The sequence below is a fragment of the Ambystoma mexicanum genome, chromosome 1p (assembly GCF_040938575.1).
Source record: "Ambystoma mexicanum isolate Mex_15411 chromosome 1p, UKY_AmexF1_1, whole genome shotgun sequence".
Taxonomy (NCBI): domain Eukaryota; kingdom Metazoa; phylum Chordata; class Amphibia; order Caudata; family Ambystomatidae; genus Ambystoma; species Ambystoma mexicanum.
Genome location: NC_090921.1, coordinates 193,423,395 through 193,443,437, shown reverse-complemented (window position 1 = coordinate 193,443,437; position 20,043 = coordinate 193,423,395). Strand labels below are relative to the sequence as shown.

The following is a 20,043-nucleotide window of genomic DNA, read 5'->3' as shown; positions in this document are numbered from 1 at the left end:
GTCAAAATGTTTCACAAAAATACCTGATCTGCCATGTTATCTAAATTTCCTAGATCATTTTTAGATCTAATAGTGCTCCTTGAGCAAAGGCTTCTGTATTAGTGTTCAACATGTTCCTGTATGTATGTATGTATCTCGAGCTGCATACTGGACCCATTTTAGGTTTATACTGATGTCTAAAAAATTGCCCTAACTCTGGTGGGTACATGCTTATTTGTGTTAAAACTCCAACCTCATCAGCAGCCTGCACCTCACTCTTGTGTCTTGTATGTAGTAAGGCTGAAATTGACATGTTCAACTGTCTGCTGGACATTGGAATCTCCAATGGGATTATAAAATGTCTTGTGGTCAATAGGACAAGAAAGGTGAGAAAGCTTATCCACAGAAAAGTGTAGAACAGGATTCCTGCTCCAATAAACATTTTACAGTTCTTGGTGCACTTTGGACAGTCATAAATCTTGATCCTCATGATGGACCTTGCGCTTGGATCTATTTCTAGCCTTGTTTCTGAGTCTTCTGTTTCATGAAAAATAGATATATTCATATAGGATGAGGAGCTTTCTGGATTGTTAACATCATGTGTTCATCTACTCTTGCCTGCTTGCGAAAAGGTGTGGGACATATGGAGCTGGCTACACCTAGGGGCTGATTCATGGAATTTGTGCTCTGAAAAACAGGGATTTGAGCGTCATTCTGCCCACAAATCCCTGTTTAACAAATGGAGATTTGCGGCCAGAATGGCGCACAAATCACAGTTTTTCGGCGCACAAATTCCATGAATCAGCCCCTTAATGCGTACCTTTCCTAATAGGCAGGGCTGGTAGAATGGCTGTTCATGAGCCAATGAGTTCCAGTACCTTCACTGGAGGTCTGTAGGGTAGTCCAAGTGGTTCTTTGTCACGTATCTTCTCCAGGACGTTGTCTCCAGACTTCAAGGTGCTCTGTGACCTGTCTTCATCTTGGTGCTGTGGAAATGCTTCTACACCATTGGTGTAGTCTTTCAGGAGATTTATGAGAAGCAGCTGGTCTGGCCTGGTGAGAGGACTACATGGATTGCATAAGTCAGGCATATAAATGGGAGAGCCAATAAGCAACTGATAAGATGTTTTACCCTCACATTGATTAAGGTGATGTACGTTGTTCATGGTACTCTGAACTAAAGTTACTTGATTTACCCAATTATCTCCAGAAGAGAGGATGCATTTAGTTTTTTTTTTGTTTTTTAACTTGTATTTGGTTCAATATTAAACCTTTACAAAAAGACACATATATCATCATAAAATTTGAAATCATACAAAACACTTAAAGACAATATTAACATTTATACATTCTTATAATGTCACACAGTTATGAATTGCAACAAAATATATTTTATTATATTTTATACACTATTTAAAACGGATTTTGAGTTCATATCATTGATTAACATCAATTAATTTCATCTTGGATTTCAAAACGAGCATGTTCTTCTTCCACAATCTTTAAAAAGTGTCCTAATGCTAAAATTAATGAGTCTGTCCCATACAAATTCTGTGCAATCATCGAATTCCGTTCTAACAAATTTCATCAGACAAAAAGTATTCAACCTTTTAAAGTGGAAGCACTCTAGCACCAAATGTTTCAAAGTTTCATATGGTTCTTGACAGTGGGGAAACCTACATTGCATCGATTGCATACATAGTGTCATGCCTGCCCAGTGCTGACATCGTTCCTTAGTGTGAAATTGATTCATCTTAAAACACATGAAGAATCCTCCGATAACAGAACAGGGAAATATGGCAAACGCTTTCGTAAACATTTGGCATATTCTAACTAAGAAGAATAAAGTTTTAATTGATCCATTGTTCAAATCCAATCTTCCTCGAACAGTCTCTTTTTAACAAAGGCAGGTCGAATGCTTGCCTCCTGTGACCAGAGTATTCCTTCATTTCAAACGGGCAGTGTGGTACGAGGGTTGTGGGGAAGCCTTGTCCGTATGACCCGACTGAACATTAGGGCAGATGGACACTAGCCTGAACTGTGGGGCGTGTTTCGGTATTCCCAGAGCAAAGTGCAGATGGCTTGAATAAATGACCCAGTCGTGATAGAGCAGACTTGAAGGGTTCTTTTGAGGTTGCTAATGAACTTTTCTGCCATGCCGTTGGCTTGTGGCCACAGTGGCGTGACCTTTCTGCGTTGAAAACCTAGATGTTCTGCGAACATTGCAAAGTCATGTCCACTGAAGGGGGGCCGTTGTCTGACTTCACCGTCAATGGGATCCCATAGTCTGCAAATGTCCTGTCCAGTGCTGGTATTACTGCCTGGGCACTAGTGGAGTGGATGAGATGTACTTCTGGTAAACGGAACATTTCATCTACTATTACTAGTGCATATTTTCTGTTCGCCAGTGGTCCGAACATGTCAACTGCCACTTCGTCCCATACTTGTAAGGGCATTTCTGAGAGTCTTAGTGGTGCTGGGAACGTTCGGGCAGCCACTGCTTGACATGCAATGCACTTGTTCAAAAGCATTTCCACCTTCTCGTCCATTTTTGGAAACCAGACTTTTGTCCTCAGTTGTCTCTTCATTGATACCACTCCTCGGTGTCCAGAGTGCGTGATGGCTAGGATCTGGTCTTGCAGACTGGATGGAATGACAAGTCTGTTTTCTTTCAATAGTAATCCTTCAGGATAGAGATAGAGTGTGTTGTATGAGCCTGAACGTGTGCAATTGCTCTTCTTCTTTGGTGGATAGGTTGCACTTGTCGTGGCGTCGCCTTTGCCATGTGCCAGACTTTAAACCCACTTGAACAATTTGTATTAGCCTATCTTCCCGCGTTGCTTCCAGCAGTTGGGCTGAGGTGATAGATTTCGGGAGCGCATTGTCTATGAGGTAGTTGATGTATGAATTTGCCTTCACTGACTGACGTTCTTCCTGATCTGGTAGGGGATATCTGGACAGGAAGTCTGTTGGGTTGTTGTCTTTCCCTGGCCGGTGGATGATGCTGAACGAGTATTTCTTTAGCCTCAGCCCCCATCTGGCTATCCAAGGTGGAATTTTGGCGGTAGGTTTCCCATAGATGGTAGTGAGTGCCTGATGGTCTGTGACAATGGTGAAAGGGCGGCCATATAAGAAGAGGTGATAGTGCTCAAACGCCCACACTAGTGCTAGGCTCTCTTTTCTGGCTGTGAGAAGCCTGAGGGGTGTGCTTACCGATGCAAAATCTTGAATGTATCTTGTGCAATAACTGCCCATCCCTAGGAATGAATGTACCGCTGACGTGGTCGTTGCAGTGGGTGCCACAACCAGTGCTTGTACCTTCTCAGGGTCTGGTTGCAGACCATTGCTCGAAAATATGTGTCCAAAGAACTTTAGCGTGGTTTTGCTAATTTCACATTTGTCTGGGTCGAGTGTGAGGTGTGCATTCTCCAGTGCCATGCATATTCTTCTAAGGGTATCATCATGTGTTTCTTGAGTGGTGCCGAATATTAGGATATCATCGCTATAGTTTAAGCAGTTGGGAATGTGTTTGATTACTTGAGGGATCTCGTTTTGGAAAATTTCAGCAGCGGATGAGACCCCGAAGCTCAGTCTTTTGTATCTGAATAAACCCAGATGTGTAGAAAATGTGGTGATATACCTGGACGACGGATGCCATTCGAGCTGATGATAACCTTTGTTCAAATCTAGCTTTGAGGAGACTTTGGCGCCGTGCAGAAGGTGCATCATATCTGGCATTCGTGGCGCAAGATACCGTTCTCTCTCAATAGCCACATTTGGGGCAGGCATATGCTTGTTTTGTTGTCCTTTTTGGGCACCGGTACAATTGGTGACACCCATGGCGTTGGCCCCAACGCTGGTTCGATAATGTGTTGTTGGAGTAATGATTGGATTTCATCCTCAACATGTCACTGGATGTTAAGTGGAATGCCACAATAGTGTTGAGCGGTGGGTGGTACCTGTGGGTTGATGTGCAGTTTGATTGGTCTGTCTTTGAGTCTGCCCAAGCCTTTGAAGAGGGCTAGGAACATCTGTTGTATCATGTCTTTCGAGTTGGTGGTGTATGCAGACATAATTTGGTACATTATGGGCCTCATTACGACCCAGGCGGTAAGTTACCGCCTGGGCCGTGACTTTACCACCATGGCGTAAACTACGTTTACGCCATGGTGGTTGGCGGACTTACCGCCCCACTCCGACCTAGGCGGGGCGGTAAGTCCCCAATCCCCATTTACCCTTCCCCATTCCCATTTTTGCCCCATAGGGCATAATGGGAGTGGGGAAGGCGTTAATTACGCCACCGTAAATTACGGTGGCGTAATTAACTCCATGGTCCCTTAGCGCCATGGATTTTAACACCTGCTAAAAGCAGGTGTTAAAAGCACCATGGCGCTAGGGGACCTCGTAATCAGGCGGTAAGGGGCGGCGCTGTTAACGCTGGCGTTAACCCCTTACCGCCAGGGTCGTAATGAGGCCCTATGTAAATGAGACCCATTTGTATGGCTGTCTTGAAACTTAGTATGCTTCCTCCCGGGACATCTCCCTTGATGACGTACATGTGTACCTTTTGACACTGATCTTTATATTGGCATATGGCAGTGAACATGCCTTTGCAATTGAGTGGTTTGTTGGAGCCATATGGGTATATGAATGTGTCAGCTTGTTTCAGTTCTTTCTTCACGGTGAGGGATCTGTAGACGTTGTCATTGATCACGTTTACTGTTGCACCCATGTCGATCAGGAACTCTAGATTCTGTCCATTTAATTGAAGCAGCAATGTTAGGCTATATTCGACTGCTGTGGTGTTGCCAATGGCATGTACATAGGCCCTTTTCCGATCTCCGCTGGACGACGATGAATGAGAGGAACGTCTGCCTTGTGGTAATTCATCTAGGTATCTGATTCTTTGTCTTGGTTTTCTTTGCTGAGAAGCATGTCTACTCTTGTGGCAGCTGGAGCTGTCTCTCCTTTCTTCCCATCTTGTCTCCAAGACTCTCTGCTGGAGTCATAGATTGGAAGAATTTGATATTTTTGCAAACAGACTGAAAGTGGTTCTCCCCATCGCATTTGTCACAGTGATGACCTATAGCGGGACACGACCCTACATGAGGGAATCTGAAACCACATCTGTAGCATTTCTTTTGTTCTGTCGTGTCACTCAGGGTGTGAATGGTGTACACGTTGGCCGCTGTGGCAGTCTGCGTGATTGTGATGTTGCCAAGAGATTCAGTCTGTAATGCTAGTGCTGAGTCGGCTCTTGCCAGTTGTAGAATTTCTTCCAATGTTCTGCTTTTCTATAGGAGTTTTTTGAGAAATTCTGGTGATCCACATCCTTCAATGGCCTGCGATTTGAGGGCTTCATCGGTGGAGTATCTATCAAAGTCACAATATTTGGCTCTTTTCCTCAGTCTCAATACAATTGTCCATACTTTCACTCTTTTCTTGTGTGGTGGTGTGGAAAATGTGTATTTCATAGTCAACTTTCCTTAAAGGTGCAAAATACGTGTTTAATGAGTAACTTATGCCCTGAAATGAGCCTGTATTGGTTTCTGGCATTTCAATTACAATATCACGTACCGTGGGTCACAATGAATGTAGCAGGATGCCACATGGGCAGCGTTCTTCTCTCACTCCCGAGGCATCTATGTAGATGTGGAGCTCTTTCAACCATCTGGCCCACCTGGGCGCCAGGCTGCTGGTTTCTGATATTTCAAAATGTGGCATGGCTTGGACTTGTAGGAGCCCACTGTCAGAATTGCCCTCTGACATGATGATTGCACGTGTGGTTGGTTAGTGCAGTTTAGAGACTGGCTGTAGATGATGTCCTCCTAGTGTTAGCACGTCTGAGGTTCTTGGCGTGACACGTGTTGTAAATATGATGAGTTCATTATGGAAGACGTGAACTGCTTGCCTGATATCAGCGTGTGCTTCTTGCTGACTGTAGCGTTTGGGTCACTCCATCGGTTTCCTCCGTGGTGGTGCCTGTGATGAGGGGCCTTCAGTGAGGCAGCGCGTAGCGCGAGATGGAACACTTGCATAGTGCAGTTTTCCTCCACGGCGGCACCGTTGATATAAAAGACTTCTTCCGACTTTAAACAAGGCTGTGGAGAAAGTTTCAGCCGTGTGTGTGATGCGGCCCTCTCTGACCGCCTGGGCATTGTGTTACGCGTGCAGCTGGAAAATGTGTCGGGTACTTCTTAATCCCATCCTCCTCGCCATTGTTATGTTGTGAAAGGTATCACAACTTTGAAGCATGCAATAACATCAAGTAAATGAAGTGATTCAATAAAACACTGGAACTCTAGCTGGTGCGTCTGAACTTCTTTATTTCAGTGCCAAACTGACTCACATGCGGTAATCCTACCTCTATCATAAGATGTGGGTGCAACCCACAAAACAAGAACAATAGAAGGGAGATTTGGCTCCATGACAACTAGTAATGGAAAAGGGACAAAACACCTTTGATCACAAACAAGTACTTTGCTTAAATAGAACGAATGTTATCCTGGTTCCTGGTGAAATGTCTAATGTAAAATCCCTGGTATCTGCTGATATCGAGAGAATAGAATTCCCAGACAAGTTGGACACAAACTGCTGCACAATTCCTATTAATTCCAGAATTGTATTCAAACTTATTGTGTCAGAGAGAAAAAGAATTAGTGATCTGGAATTTGTAATTGCCCCAATATATGATGAAAAACCCAGAGAAAGGGAATACGAAAGAACTGAAAGAAAGAGAGAACAATATCAAATGAGTGATAGCAATAGGCAAGCACACTCCTTTGTTAAAAAAAACTATTTATAAAACCAATTGGCCCAGGGTTGTCTCCACCCTGTGGCATACATCATGTCGACGAGAGATAGAACATGTAATAAAGTGACTCTGCCAGATCTCGTAGACATGATCGACAATCCATACTGTATGTTGGGCTCATGGAATATTAGGGACTTTTGTAAATTGACTCAAGATAACAATATTTTCACATCCATTAAGAACTACCCCATCTTATGTCTTCAAGAGACCAATGCTGTGGAACAATTGGCTTGAGATGGACACATAATTATTCAACAGCAAGCAATCAGAGCAAACGGAGCAACGCTGTCGGGAGGTTTGTGCACAATAATTAGGCCTGGTCTAGGAATAGAGGCTACTTTATTCTTAAATGAGCACAGAGGAATATGGGGTCAACTTAAGAATACAAACTGAAGTTGTAGAACAAGATATATTTTTGGTAATTATATATTGGTGCCCCAATCACTGTGAACTCCCACTTATGATCGAACACCTAGAGAATCTCCTTCAAAGGTATAATGAAACCTTTTCAAACTCTGAAATAATAATGGTTGGAGACCTAAACGCGCACTGCATTGCCCCAAATATAGGATTGGCAAATAAAATAGATTTCATTGATCAGCACACCCAACATCTAATTGAATATGATTCTTATTGGAGGGATTTAAGGGATGGCTGGGGCTTGATAGTCACTAATGGCCAGACATATGGAGACTTACCCTCCCAACCAACGTGGCATAGAGAAACCTCTAGCTCATGGCTCAATTATATCATAGTCTCACTTCACCTATACCCTATTGTGGCCAATCTAGAAAGTACACACAATCTGGCTAGCGATCATGATTAATAAGATAATTGAAAACCTTTTATTCCACCACCTTCCCACAAAAAATAAAACGATAAGCAGAGAATGTGTGTCCTTTCATCAGTGAAAAAACCATGTCTGTTCTAGTTAGCAACTCATATAAATTGCATTCCAATCACCCTCATGCTTATATAAAAGAAATTCAAGAAAGAAAGACTCTTATACGCAAACCAATAATAATTCTAAGATTAGCATTGCTTAATAATTTGGACAAATTTGAACGAATTCAAAAAGAAAAACAGTCATTTAAAAATTTGATTACAAATCATAAACATCTCCTAATGCAAAACGATGGAGAAAAAATGCTTCTGGAGTTTAGTGGACACAAGTACTAGACAAGTGCCAGATTAAATTATTAATCCTAAATCTGAGCAGTCATGGTAGATGCATTTTGCAAAATTATATAAAAATGCAGGTGATATGTTCCATAAGCCAAACTTTGATGAAAGCTGGAATATAGATATAACCTGAAGATCCACACTCAACATCATAAAAACGTCCCCCAATTCTCGGGCACCAGGGCCAATTGGCCTAAGTAATCTAGTGCTGGAAAAGAATCCAGAAATGTGATCTAATGTTCTTCATAACCTAATAAAAAATAATTTAGACAGTAATACCATTCCCAATTCATGGTCTTCATCAGTCATTGTTCCAATTTATAAAAATAAGGCAGTAGATTGCAACCTGTGAGCTATCGTCCTATCACACTTCTGGAAGTTGAGAGCAGAATCTTTACCAGATATGTACTGAAGAGTCTTGAAGAATGGGTATCCTCATCAGGAAAACTCTCCCAATATCAAACTGGCTTTAGAAAAGGAAAAGGGACCGCTGCCAGTGGACGATATATAAAGTCGATGATTGATCAAGCATGTACAGGTGAGAGTCAAACACTATATTTAGCAAGCATAGATCTTAGTCTGGCTTTCGACAAGGTGGACAGAGCAAGCTTGTGGACAAAATTACTTGCTCGGGGAATTCCTTCCTAACTCCTTGACATCCTAATTCAATTACACAGTGACACACAAGCAATGGTGCGATTAGGAGCGAGCAGCGAAGTATCAAAACAGATAAAAATAGATCAAGGATTTAGGCTGGGGTGCATTCAATCTATATCTCTCAGATGTGGTTGATGCTCTTGAGAAAGCATAAATTATGGCCCCAATCATAGCAGGTGAACAGAGCACGTGGGTCGGGTATGCTGATGCTATATTGCTGTTAGAAAAAACTCCATTTGGTCTACAAAGACTACTGAACTGCTTCTCTGAATATGTAAAAATGAACTGTTTAGCAATCAAGCCATCGAAATCGAATATATTATTCTACAGATCGAAAAAATTTAAGAAAGGGAACTTTAGGTGGAAAATCAATCTCTCAACCATATTAATCACCCCACAAATGAAATACCTAGGATTTAATCTGTTTAGGCCTACAGAATCTAAGGTTGGGAAGGCAGCTCTGTGGGCGAGAGGGACCCAGTTTATAGGGCAGATGAAATACATTAAAGGAAAATGTTGTCGATTTACATACCAACCCCTTGTATAATTCTATAGCAGCAACATTGTACCATCTTCAATATATATGGATTAGAAGTCTGTAAACAACTAGACAAAATGGATCTAAATAAATTGAAAGCAAAGTTTTGGAAGGCAGTGCTCTCCCTTCCAGCTTGTGTCCCTCAATGCATCCTTTACTTCAAATTAGAATTGAACTCCATTCTGTCTTTAGTACAGATGAAGAAGTTTCTCCTTTTTCGAAAATATATAATACATTCGCCTGATCCTCTATATGAAGCTATCCAAATTAATCTCTAAAGCATACTTTGCTCTGCTCTTCAGAGCATTGGAAGAGATCATTTCAGTTGTTTTGCACATAGTGTCGAACATCTAGACAATGAGAAGTTGTGGACCTTTATGTGGAAAGATAGACCATCAAAGCTGCTGCTAATAAGAATTGTGCAATATTTGAAAAAAGCTAGTATCATAGAATGAATGGAACATGAAAAAAGATAATTAGTATGTAATCAATCATGCATTTTTACCTTTTATTGATACATGCTGTAATATTCATTTTAGCATGACACTCATGTTTCATTTTATTTTTGGCATGTAATGAATGTAGTTTTAATCACTGTTAGAATGTATAAAGTTTAAAAATCTATTTTACAATTAAAAACATGTACAAAAGAAGCCTGCTTATTAAAGCGGCAGAGCTTGTTTACTTAGGCCGCCTCCTCCCCTTCAGCAAGTTGCACAATAATCTCCTACTCAAGAACTTAGCAAGTTACTAAATTATCGCTTTGTAGCAAGTTGCCATAACTCCAAATCTCATGAAGTTTTGTAGTCCATTGTAAGGTTTCTAGTCCATTGCAGTATTCAGGACATTTAGAAGTATTTACTAAAACAAACAGGACAATTGGAACACATCCCAGACCATTGGAGTACAGCCCAGAAGTATTGCTATTGAAATATACCTGTGTGTTCCAAAACAACAGATAAGCCTAGCGCACAGCCCAGACATTCTAACTGAATGAGAAACTGTGTTCATAATTGTTAATATATGCTCACGTCCTGAATATATTTCAATGTGTTTCACTATTTACTTGGAGCTTGAGATATCACTCAATCGTCATGCCCTAAGCCTTGCTAAAACTAAAATTAAGTGTCAGTGGTTTTGATTTAGAAACCAATCTGGAAAGAATTAAGGACATGGCTAGACCAACGCAAACTATATCAAGAGGTGGTTACAGACCCCCTCCAAGTATCAATGAACTCACTCTAATGATGAAAGAATCAAGGTACCACTCCAAGCTAGACACAACAGATACATACCGATAGATTAGTCCACACAAAGAGTCAAGGACACTCACATCATTCATCACTCCCTTTGGGGCCTACCGATTCATCACATATGTGGCTGTCTATAGCCACTTCTGTATTGCTGGGAATTATGAGCTCACTGTTAGACAGGATTGTAAATGTATCCTACTTGCAAGATATTATCCTCATCTACCCAGAGGATGAGAAAATGGATGAGAAAGTGCTCAGAGAAGTCTCAGTCAAATTACAGTTTAAACAAATGCAAATGAGGAATTAAAAATGCAAAATCAATGTGGAAGAGTTTGAATACCTTGCTTACAATATATCGCTGGAGAGTCAGACCCAAAAGAAATCTCCAACAGGCCATACTTTATTCTCTGGCTTGAAACAATAAGGACAAATTCCATTCCTTCCTAGACCATGCTAAATATTGTGAAAAATGTGTACCACAGTACTATGCGATGGCAGCACAAATGAGGAAGTCGCTAAAAAGGGGAATAGATTATGTCTGGACTACTGCTGAAAGAAAAGAGTATAAAGAAGTTAAAATAATCATCACTGAAGCACTGTGTTTGAGGCTTTATAACTCGCTTGGTAAAACATACATCATCACAGATGCCAGTGACTATGAAATTGTGGCAACGATAAGTCAGAAAAGAGGTGATATCAAAAACATAGTGGCATTCCCATTAAAGGCAATTGAGAAGGATATACTGACCGATGCAGCAAGTACATTACTTTTGGGCATAAGTGTGGGTAACAAAGTTTTATTTAATGACAGACCGCAGCTGGTGATAATTTCATCAAAACTACAAGAGTACACCTATGAAATTGATGTGAAGTAGACTATAGTAAAGGTAAGCTTAATAAAGACATGTATTAAGACAACATACAGCGACCCCAGCACAGATTTCTCCACTCAGCTCCACTTCTCCAACTGCTGTGCTTGGAACCTTGGGTTACACTTAATTAGTAGATTCCACTGTCTAATTAGCAACATCACTTAGAACACATCATAACAGAGATACTACACATCCCTGGATATAGAAACACCCAAGCAGACTGAATGTCTAGATAACCAGAATCTCAAGGAAAGTCTGACATTCCTGTGCGATAAATGCGTATTAGCGTCAGTAGAAGACTTAGGAAATGGGTAATTTCTTAAAATGAGTGATCAACAGTGGTTAACGGAAAATGTCAAAGATGAGAGGGTATCCAGAATGATAAAATGGATAATGAACATATGGCTGGATGAAAGAGTAGTGCCATAAAGCTTATGTTGATTTTGGAATGTGGCAGTTGACCGTTACGATGAAAAGGGTTTTATATTCAGAAATGATAAGGTGATACCACCCACTGAATTGAGAAGCACCATAATAGACTGTGCTCATTTGGGTCACTTGGGTAACAATATGACAAGAAGAAGAATTAGAGAATCCTATTGGTGGAAAACCATGGACAATGAATGTCATGTTGGAAAGATGGCATGAAAATTTAAATAGCAGCAAGCACCTGAAATTGAGACATGCCCCTTGCCCATTGGAATATTTGAAGGAGCACAGAAAAAGATAGGATTGGACTTTATAGGTCCATTTGAAATCATGAACCTGGAACAAAGATATTGCAATGTGATTGTGGACTACCTGTCCAAATGGATTGAGTATGTATTTATGCCAGACAACACCATGAAGACTGTGTTTGAAGCACTAAAGCCACTATACCAAAGGGAGGGTGTTAGGCAGAATCATATGCAGTACCCTTTGGGAACACCACACACAATTAAGACTACAAGTGACAGTAGAAATTCACCTTTGGTACAAGCCTGTACTAAACAGTAAAGTGGTAGCGATGGCTGAGAAGCCAGGCTTATCTCAAGAGTAAAGTGAGCAGTACCAATAGTTAGACAAAGGACAGCAATTACTATGGTTCAAACAAACACTGACTCAAGGTTTCTGAGTAAAAGAATATACATTTATTTACACATCAGTTATTAAACATTTCACTATTATCAAGCAGTTGAAAAATCACAATCTTAATACACTACACTGCACCGGATAGATTCTGGACAAGTAAAGCTCAAAATGAAATATGAGCAAAATGGCACTGCAGTAATTAAAAAGGGATGGAAAGACAAAGTTAGACAAAAGTTGAGCAGCACCAACAAGTAAGTATGCAGGGCAATCTAGAAAAAGTAACTACAGTGAGGAAATCAAATCAAGAGCGTGGGCCAAAGTCAATGGACCAAAGTCTTTGCAAAGGATCACACAGTTTAGAGTAGTTTGTGGTTAAGTCTTTGCCAAGAGTTCAGAACGAAGTTGGTCAGACGAAAAGTTACTTTAAAGAATAGAGAAGGACAAGCCCTCAGATTGGCAAAAGATTTCCAACACTTTTACTGCAGTCGGACAGAACAAGCAACCGGATTTGAACAGTCCCTTAAATGAAGAAGAAGGCTGTAGCTGAGGCGGATAATTTCTGGCAGGTCCTGCAGGCTCATGGTTCCTGAAGTGACTGTCGGACTGACACGAAGTAGGAAGACTGGAGGGTCCTGTACTGCCCAGGGAAGAAACCAGCAGCAGAGCAAAGCAACGAATAAAAGGTGCGCTCCTTAAAACCCACGCAGGGTCTGTTCCTCCTGGCTATAAGGCTCACTGTAGCTCTGTACAGCAAATTCAACCAGAGGAGGGAGGCCTGGCTTGCAGTTTGGTCAATTGGTTGTTCCCACCAGCTCAAGGGGAGAAGATTCCTTGCAGATCTTCGCTGTCGTCGAAGTGAAATGGTGATTCGGACCCACAGCAGGGCTTCACCGGGAGGTTCAGTCATGGTAGAGGTCCTTTTCTTTCAGCTTCTTGTCGGTTCTCCTGATCCAGTGGCGACTCTGCTTTCCAGTCCCAGAGAACTGCTTTTTATGCAGTTTTCCCCCATTCACACAGCAGGGTGGCTGTCCCACCGAGACAGTCACCGCTGCCAATCATACCAGAGTGTGACAAGGAGACCCTCACATCCTGTCCTCCTCATGCATTCAGGTTTGGTGCGCAGAGTAAAACACGAGAAAGACTTTTAGAAAAAGAAATGGCGAATAAAGCCAGCCGGAACCGTATAAAATTAAATATGATCCAGCGGATTTAAATTCGAGGCTACAAAAATAGCCTAAAACAATTCCAAGGCTATTTAAAAGAACAGCGGTAGGAAAAATAGGGTAGTTACCACTGCCTCGAGCCAAATCTTAATGAAAAGGGAATGAAACAATGTTCCATGAGAAACAGACAAAAAGGGATAACTATTAACCCTTTCCAGAACTATATGAAAGATAGTGGGCCTCATTCCGAAACGGGCGCTATCCATGGAGTAAATAGCACCATGGTAAGCAACCATGGAGCTATTTACTCCATGGAAATCCGGCATGGTGAATGGAGTAATTCCGGTCCATTCCAAGGTTGGAGGGACCGGTAATTCCCCATTCACCATACCGGTTCCCCATCCCCATTCCTGCCCCCATAGGGCTCAATGGGAATGGGGAAGGAGTAAATTACGGCACCGTAAATTACGGTGCCGTAATTTACTCCAAGGTCCCTTTGCGGGTTGGATTTTTAACGCCTGCTAAAAGCAGGCGTTAAATGCCAACCCGCAAAGGGGAACTCGGAATATGGTGGTAAGTGTTAACGGTCACCGTTGCCATTAACGGTGACCGTTAACCCTTACCTCCAACCTCAGAATGAGGCCCAGTTTGTGCTGGGTCTGTGAATTTAAAAGACTAATAAAGTCAATGGTAACTTTACATGTTCTGGGAGACAGTAGTCAGTCCCAAAAAATGGAGTCAAAGTGGGAAGTCTGAAAACGACAACCCTGTGTCACTGCACTGAAGGTGCTTTGTAACACACAGTAAAAAGATGATGCCTATGAAGTAGGTGAGGCTCCACAGTCTATGAACACACAACAATGTTAAACACACACAGCAAAACACATGTAAGAGTGGGAAAAAAAGGCTCACACTCTTACCATGTGAAAAAAAAATCCTAGAAATCCAGCTAAGCTGCTGAGGGACTCAGTAGGTAAGGGAAATTATCCATTCTGGAGAATTCTCCCTAACAGAGGGGTTGCTGAAAGAGTTAATACAAAACAACAGGTTACAAATAACTTCGATAGAGTTGACTAAGTTCCTGGAAAAGCACAACATAAAACAATTCAATGCTGCCCTATGTCATCCACATACTAATGGGTTAGTTAAGAGAACTATTAAGGGAGCCATTCATCTTTCCAATGCTTCAGCCACAAACAAGTCTGACACAGGTATGGACACAATACTGATCATAGGCTGAAGCTTAATTCCATTACCATGTTATCGCTCTTCGACATTCTGAAAAGCAGAACAACAGCATCAATGCCTGGCTCTCCAGTATAAGAATGGATGAAACAATAAACATGGAAGATGCTATATGGAGAATTAACAAAACCAAAGACTGAATGAAAATATGGTATGATAGTCTCAGGGTTGTATCGAGAACTGAAGTAGAAGAGGGAGATGTCATAAAAACAAAATTACCTCATAACGATAGAATAAAAGGGTACAGATTCTGACATCCCATGAAGTCGCGAAGAAAGGCACAAATCATTTGCACACCCAAGATGGGAAAACGTTGAACTTGAAGAGAGTAGCAACGTTCGCAAAGCAAGCATTCAACAGTCAGGTTGAGGAAATTCCAAGTGAAGTGGGCTGTGAAAAAGGACCAGGACAAAGATGTTATCCAAGCAGTGGTGCAGAACTTCATGAATCCATCCCTGATGTTGGTGATGAAATGATGGAGTCAACTGTCCACCTGGATGTGTCAGGAGATAAAGGTGTTTCAAGAGTGGACTATAAACTAACAGTGAGTTCAAAAGCAATCAGTGGTGCTCTTCCATGCAGGAGAAAGAAAAGAGCAGAAAGGTGTAATAACTATATAGTGGGGTGTCGTTGACAAGGCTTCTCAAGGAAAGGAGGTACATGGAGAGATAGTCTTGTGAAATCCACAGAACCACCAAGATCTCATGAGAGTGTGCGAGTGAGTGCACGAGCCTAAAGCGTGAGCGGCACAGTAGAAGGAGGGAGCAGAGCAAGAAGCAGGACCCTTGTACTGTCGGCACTTCAACCATGCATATCAAGGACTAGAATTAAAAGAACAATATTATGTAATCATGTAATAAAGCACATGTTAATTTAAGTCAATAAAATGCAGCAACAACCATGCAATCAAACGTCCTTCATAGGTTAGCAAGGAAATAACAACTATTATGATGTGTGAATTAGATAGGCTGCTGAAAGAAGCATGCCAAGCTAGAACATGATTCAAAAAACAGATTTGAGATGCATCCCTTTTGAAATTGGAGCAGGGCATGGACTGTATGCATGATTAACAAGGTAATTCTCTTTCCTGTGACCAGTGCCGTCTATATTAGGACCTCTTTGTACCTTGCTGTAACGTGAGAGTCCACATATTTGTCCTGCCTCAGAGGCTGGCATTCGCAGGCAAGAGTCATTTGCCAAGGGAAAGAATAGCCTTCAAGTTGCAGACCCATTTCTGTCATCTTGTCCAAAGATGTAAAATCCTACTTTGAGGATTGGGCATTCTAGGGTGTGACAAGACCCTTAAGAGCTTTGATTTATTCAGTGCTGGATGAAAGATTCTCTTCTGCTTCCGAGCTTGCCTGCGCTATATATATATGAAATTGCCATTATTCCTTGTAAGGTTTAATTACTTTCAAAACCAACAGAATTACAATAGATGGTGAGACAGCGAGATACTTCCAGGGAGGTGTCCACATGGCCACTCTGCTAATGCACCCACACCAAGATCCAACACCCCATGATTTGCAGTTCCACCAATGAACAATCCTTTTTTGGAAATGGTGCGTCAGTACTCCCTTATGTTACAGCCTGCGACTCTAGTACTGGAGCGGTACTGGCTGCGCCACTAGCTACTGCGCTGCAAGATTACTCAGCAAAGCACTGCCAGGAAACATGACGTGTAGCCCATCTCTTTTGAGCTGTTATGTGGTCACACATCCCTGCCTTGATCCCTGTTGTGCAGCCACTGGTCCTGGACACAACTCTTGCACGCCCACTGCTCACACTCCCCATGACATCCTTCTCATACCATGACATCCCTTGCAGCTTACAATGGCAGTCAGTGTCATCTAATGTGAGCTGGAAGAACACGTGCATTTCTATTGTAATAAAGTAGAAAGCTTTTCTCCTCAACCTGGAACTACATTTCCTAATTAAAGTCCCCCCCTTTATCTGATTCACTTCAAAGATTCCTTTTATATACTTAGATCAGAAAGTGTTCTTATAGTGTGCAATTTTCTTCCCCTGTAGGCCCCGTACTCCGTGTGCTCTGAAAGATGTACAACAGGATACAGGAAAGTGGAGATCCGTGAAGAGCCAGCCTGCTGCTTCGACTGTGTCCCTTGCTCAGAAGGACAAATTGCCAACGATTCTGGTGAGTGTGAACCCTGGACGCTGCAAGTGGAAATGAGAATTAACCTAGGGCAGCAATGAGGGACAGAAGCTCTCAAATGTGCTACTACTAACAGGTTTTCCAATGTTACCTGTTTGGGATTCCGTGGAGTACATACATTAACAAGCCACATTTGCATTTTGTATTTTTTGTATTTTTGTGTTTTGTGCTTTGCATGGAGAAGCTCTTCAACAAGAAACTTGATGCATCAGCACATATGGCCATTGTGGCACTCACAAGATCTGATTCTGTACACCAATAAATGAGACATAAGGGCAGATACATTCAGTTCAGAAAGAGGGAAGTAACAAACAAGGATTAGAGACAAAATGAACATTTGGGTGGTTAACATATGCTATCACATTTTTCAATTTCCTGTATTTGCATCTATGCCCAGGTGTCAAGGCAGGATGGTGGATTATGTGGGGTTGGGTTAAACCCACCAGAGAGCTCGGCACACCTTCAAGAACATGATCATTTGACAATATTATTTTGTACTCAAGGAATCTCTTGTGTAATAAATACACAGAGACGAGCCTCAAGTAAGTTTGAATTCCACCAGAACAGATGCTTCGATTCACAGAGATAGAAGTCGTCTCTTTAATTCTAGGCCCTCTCACTTAAGGATCCTTGGAGAGCTGCATCCAGTGCTGCATTAATTTCCCAGACGTGAGCAGTGTGATTCTGTAGGACAGACCATTAAAGACTCCAAGTGTTTCCAATGTGTGACATTCAGCACTCCATGGCTAGTGCCAAATGTCACACATTTTGCTCAGCATAAGATCTCTAGAGACTATGAAGCTGTGTCAACTGTAACATAGGTCACACTCTTCATCTAAAATTCTTTATACTCTCATGTCGGGGTTCCATCATCTTCCAGTGGCTAAGGAAGTGTCACCCTTTTCTGATAGGAAGTTGTTAAAAGAAATGTAAAAATAAAGAAGAGCCCAGGGGATACAACCCCTCCCCTCCACCCATGTGCTTACCTGGTCCAAATTTTATCACCGGCCAAGTAGTTTATGGGCCACATTACAAGTATGGCGGTAAGGCAACAACAGCGCCGGTATCACTACCGGCATTGTTGCTACTGTACCGCCATACTAGGAGTTCTGCTCGTGGGTGCCCTTGCAGCCACCAGGTCGGACCTGGTGGCCGTCTAGCACCCGCGAGCAGAACATGATGGTAGCACACTGGTGCTACCACCCGACCCATTGCCATTGAGCTCTATGGGGCTCAAATGGGAATGGGAATGTACTTTGACCGGCACCCATGAAAGGGCAATTACCGGTCTGGGTGGGCTGGAATAGCCCGGTAATTGCCCATTCACGGGTGCCCGACACAGGTGTGAGTCTGGAGGTAGCCTTGCCGGTAAAACCGGCAAGGCTACCTCCTACCTCGTAATGAGGCCTCTGTTCATCCACATCACTAATGATCTGAACCCAAAGAGTGTTCTGAAATATCAATGAATGTGCATCTATAATGCACTAGGAGTAACGATCTGATGTTATGCATATACCTGCTCCTTCAACTACTGTTGTAGTTCTCTGTAATCTTAAGGTTTGTAGAAATCGTTTGGTTGTGTAGACATCAAAATCCTAGACTGTGTATAATTCATATTTCTCCCTCTGTTACATTAGTTATCCATTAACCCTCAACTATTCTCCCCTAACACTCCTCATTCCTTTCCTTACATTCGTGCAAGCCAAATGCTTTGGAGCATTCTTTTTCCCATGACGTAACTCGGGGTTCAGTTTTCATTGAAAACAACCTCAGCCAGTGTTAGTAAATTCACACATCCACCTAGACTCTGCTACCGTATCAGCAAGCACACTGCTCCAATAACGAATTTGTTCCTATCTCCATTGTTTCAGATTCAATCGAGTGCTTGAAATGCCCAGAGGACAACTGGTCCAATCAACATCGAGACAAGTGTGTGCCAAAAGAAGTTGAGTTCCTCACCTTCTCTGAGCCAATGGGTACGTTGTTAGCCAGTGTGGCAATCACTGGTTCGTTATTGCCGGTCACCATCTTACTCATCTTCATTAAGCACCAGGACTCTGCCATCGTCAAAGCTAACCATCGCGCTCTGAGCTTTCTTCTCCTGCTGGCACTCACAGTCTGCTTTCTCTGCCCCTTGATCTTCATTGGACAGCCAAGCATCTGGTCCTGCATGATGCGCCAAACAACATTTGCAATTGTGTTTACGATGAGCCTTTCTTGCTTGTTGGCCAAAACCATTGTGGTGGTTATTGCCTTTAAGGTCACAAAGCCCAATAGTCATCTAAAGAGATGTGTTGGCCTCAAGCTGCCCAACAGTGTGGTTTTTCTGGGCACTCTCCTTCAAGTGGTCATCTGTGCCTTTTGGCTGGCCAGCTCCCCTCCATTCCCAGAACTTAACATGGCATCCCAGTTGGGGATAATAATCATTGAATGCAATGAAGGTTCAGCAATGGCATTCTGGTGCATGCTGGGATACATGTGCTTCCTCGCTGGGGTCAGCTTTGTGGTTGCTTTCTTAGCTCGGAATCTGCCACACAGCTTCAACGAGGCGCGGCATATCACCTTCAGTATGCTGTTGTCTGGCAGTGTTTGGATTTCTTTTATCCCGGCCTACCTAAGCACACGAGGGAAGCACATGGTTGCTGTGGAGATATTTGCCATTTTGGCATCTAGTGCCGGCTTAGTCATGTGCATGTTTGTTCCTAAATGTTACATCATTCTATTGAGACCAGCTATGAACACCAAGGAGTACCTCCTGGGGAGTAAAACCATAAAGAGGAGGTAGAATAAAGAAAAGCTTGCACGCTAATGCACCAAATTCCAGACTAATCATATATTTGCTGCTGCTGCTAATTTGGAAGGAAAGTGAGTTCAATTCCAAAAAGGAAGTTAAGAGTATAAAAGATCTCAATAAGAATAGCACATCTATTTGTCTGCTTTTCCCTTGTAAGATGTTCAGAAAATGGAGATAAAGATGAGTAGAAGAGGGCAGTGGGAAAATACACATGGGGAAATGTCACAACAACATCCTTGTAACCGATCTCTGCTGACCTCTTCATGATGTTGATCAGCCGACCCTATTCTGACTGCACCAAG

The 20,043-nt window shown here is 42.2% G+C and overlaps 1 protein-coding gene across 1 annotated transcript in view; it reads left to right on the top strand.

Moving 5' to 3' along the window:
- LOC138463930 (extracellular calcium-sensing receptor-like) overlaps nucleotides 1-19,732 on the top strand; it is a 128,918-nt gene extending 109,186 nt beyond the window's left edge. Inside the window, exons 5-6 of the mRNA XM_069607214.1 lie at nucleotides 16,806-16,929; nucleotides 18,819-19,732. Of these exons, the coding sequence (XP_069463315.1) occupies nucleotides 16,806-16,929; nucleotides 18,819-19,732 (1,038 nt within the window). The remainder of the gene's footprint in view (nucleotides 1-16,805; nucleotides 16,930-18,818) is intronic.
- The last annotated feature ends 311 nt before the right edge of the window (nucleotides 19,733-20,043 follow it).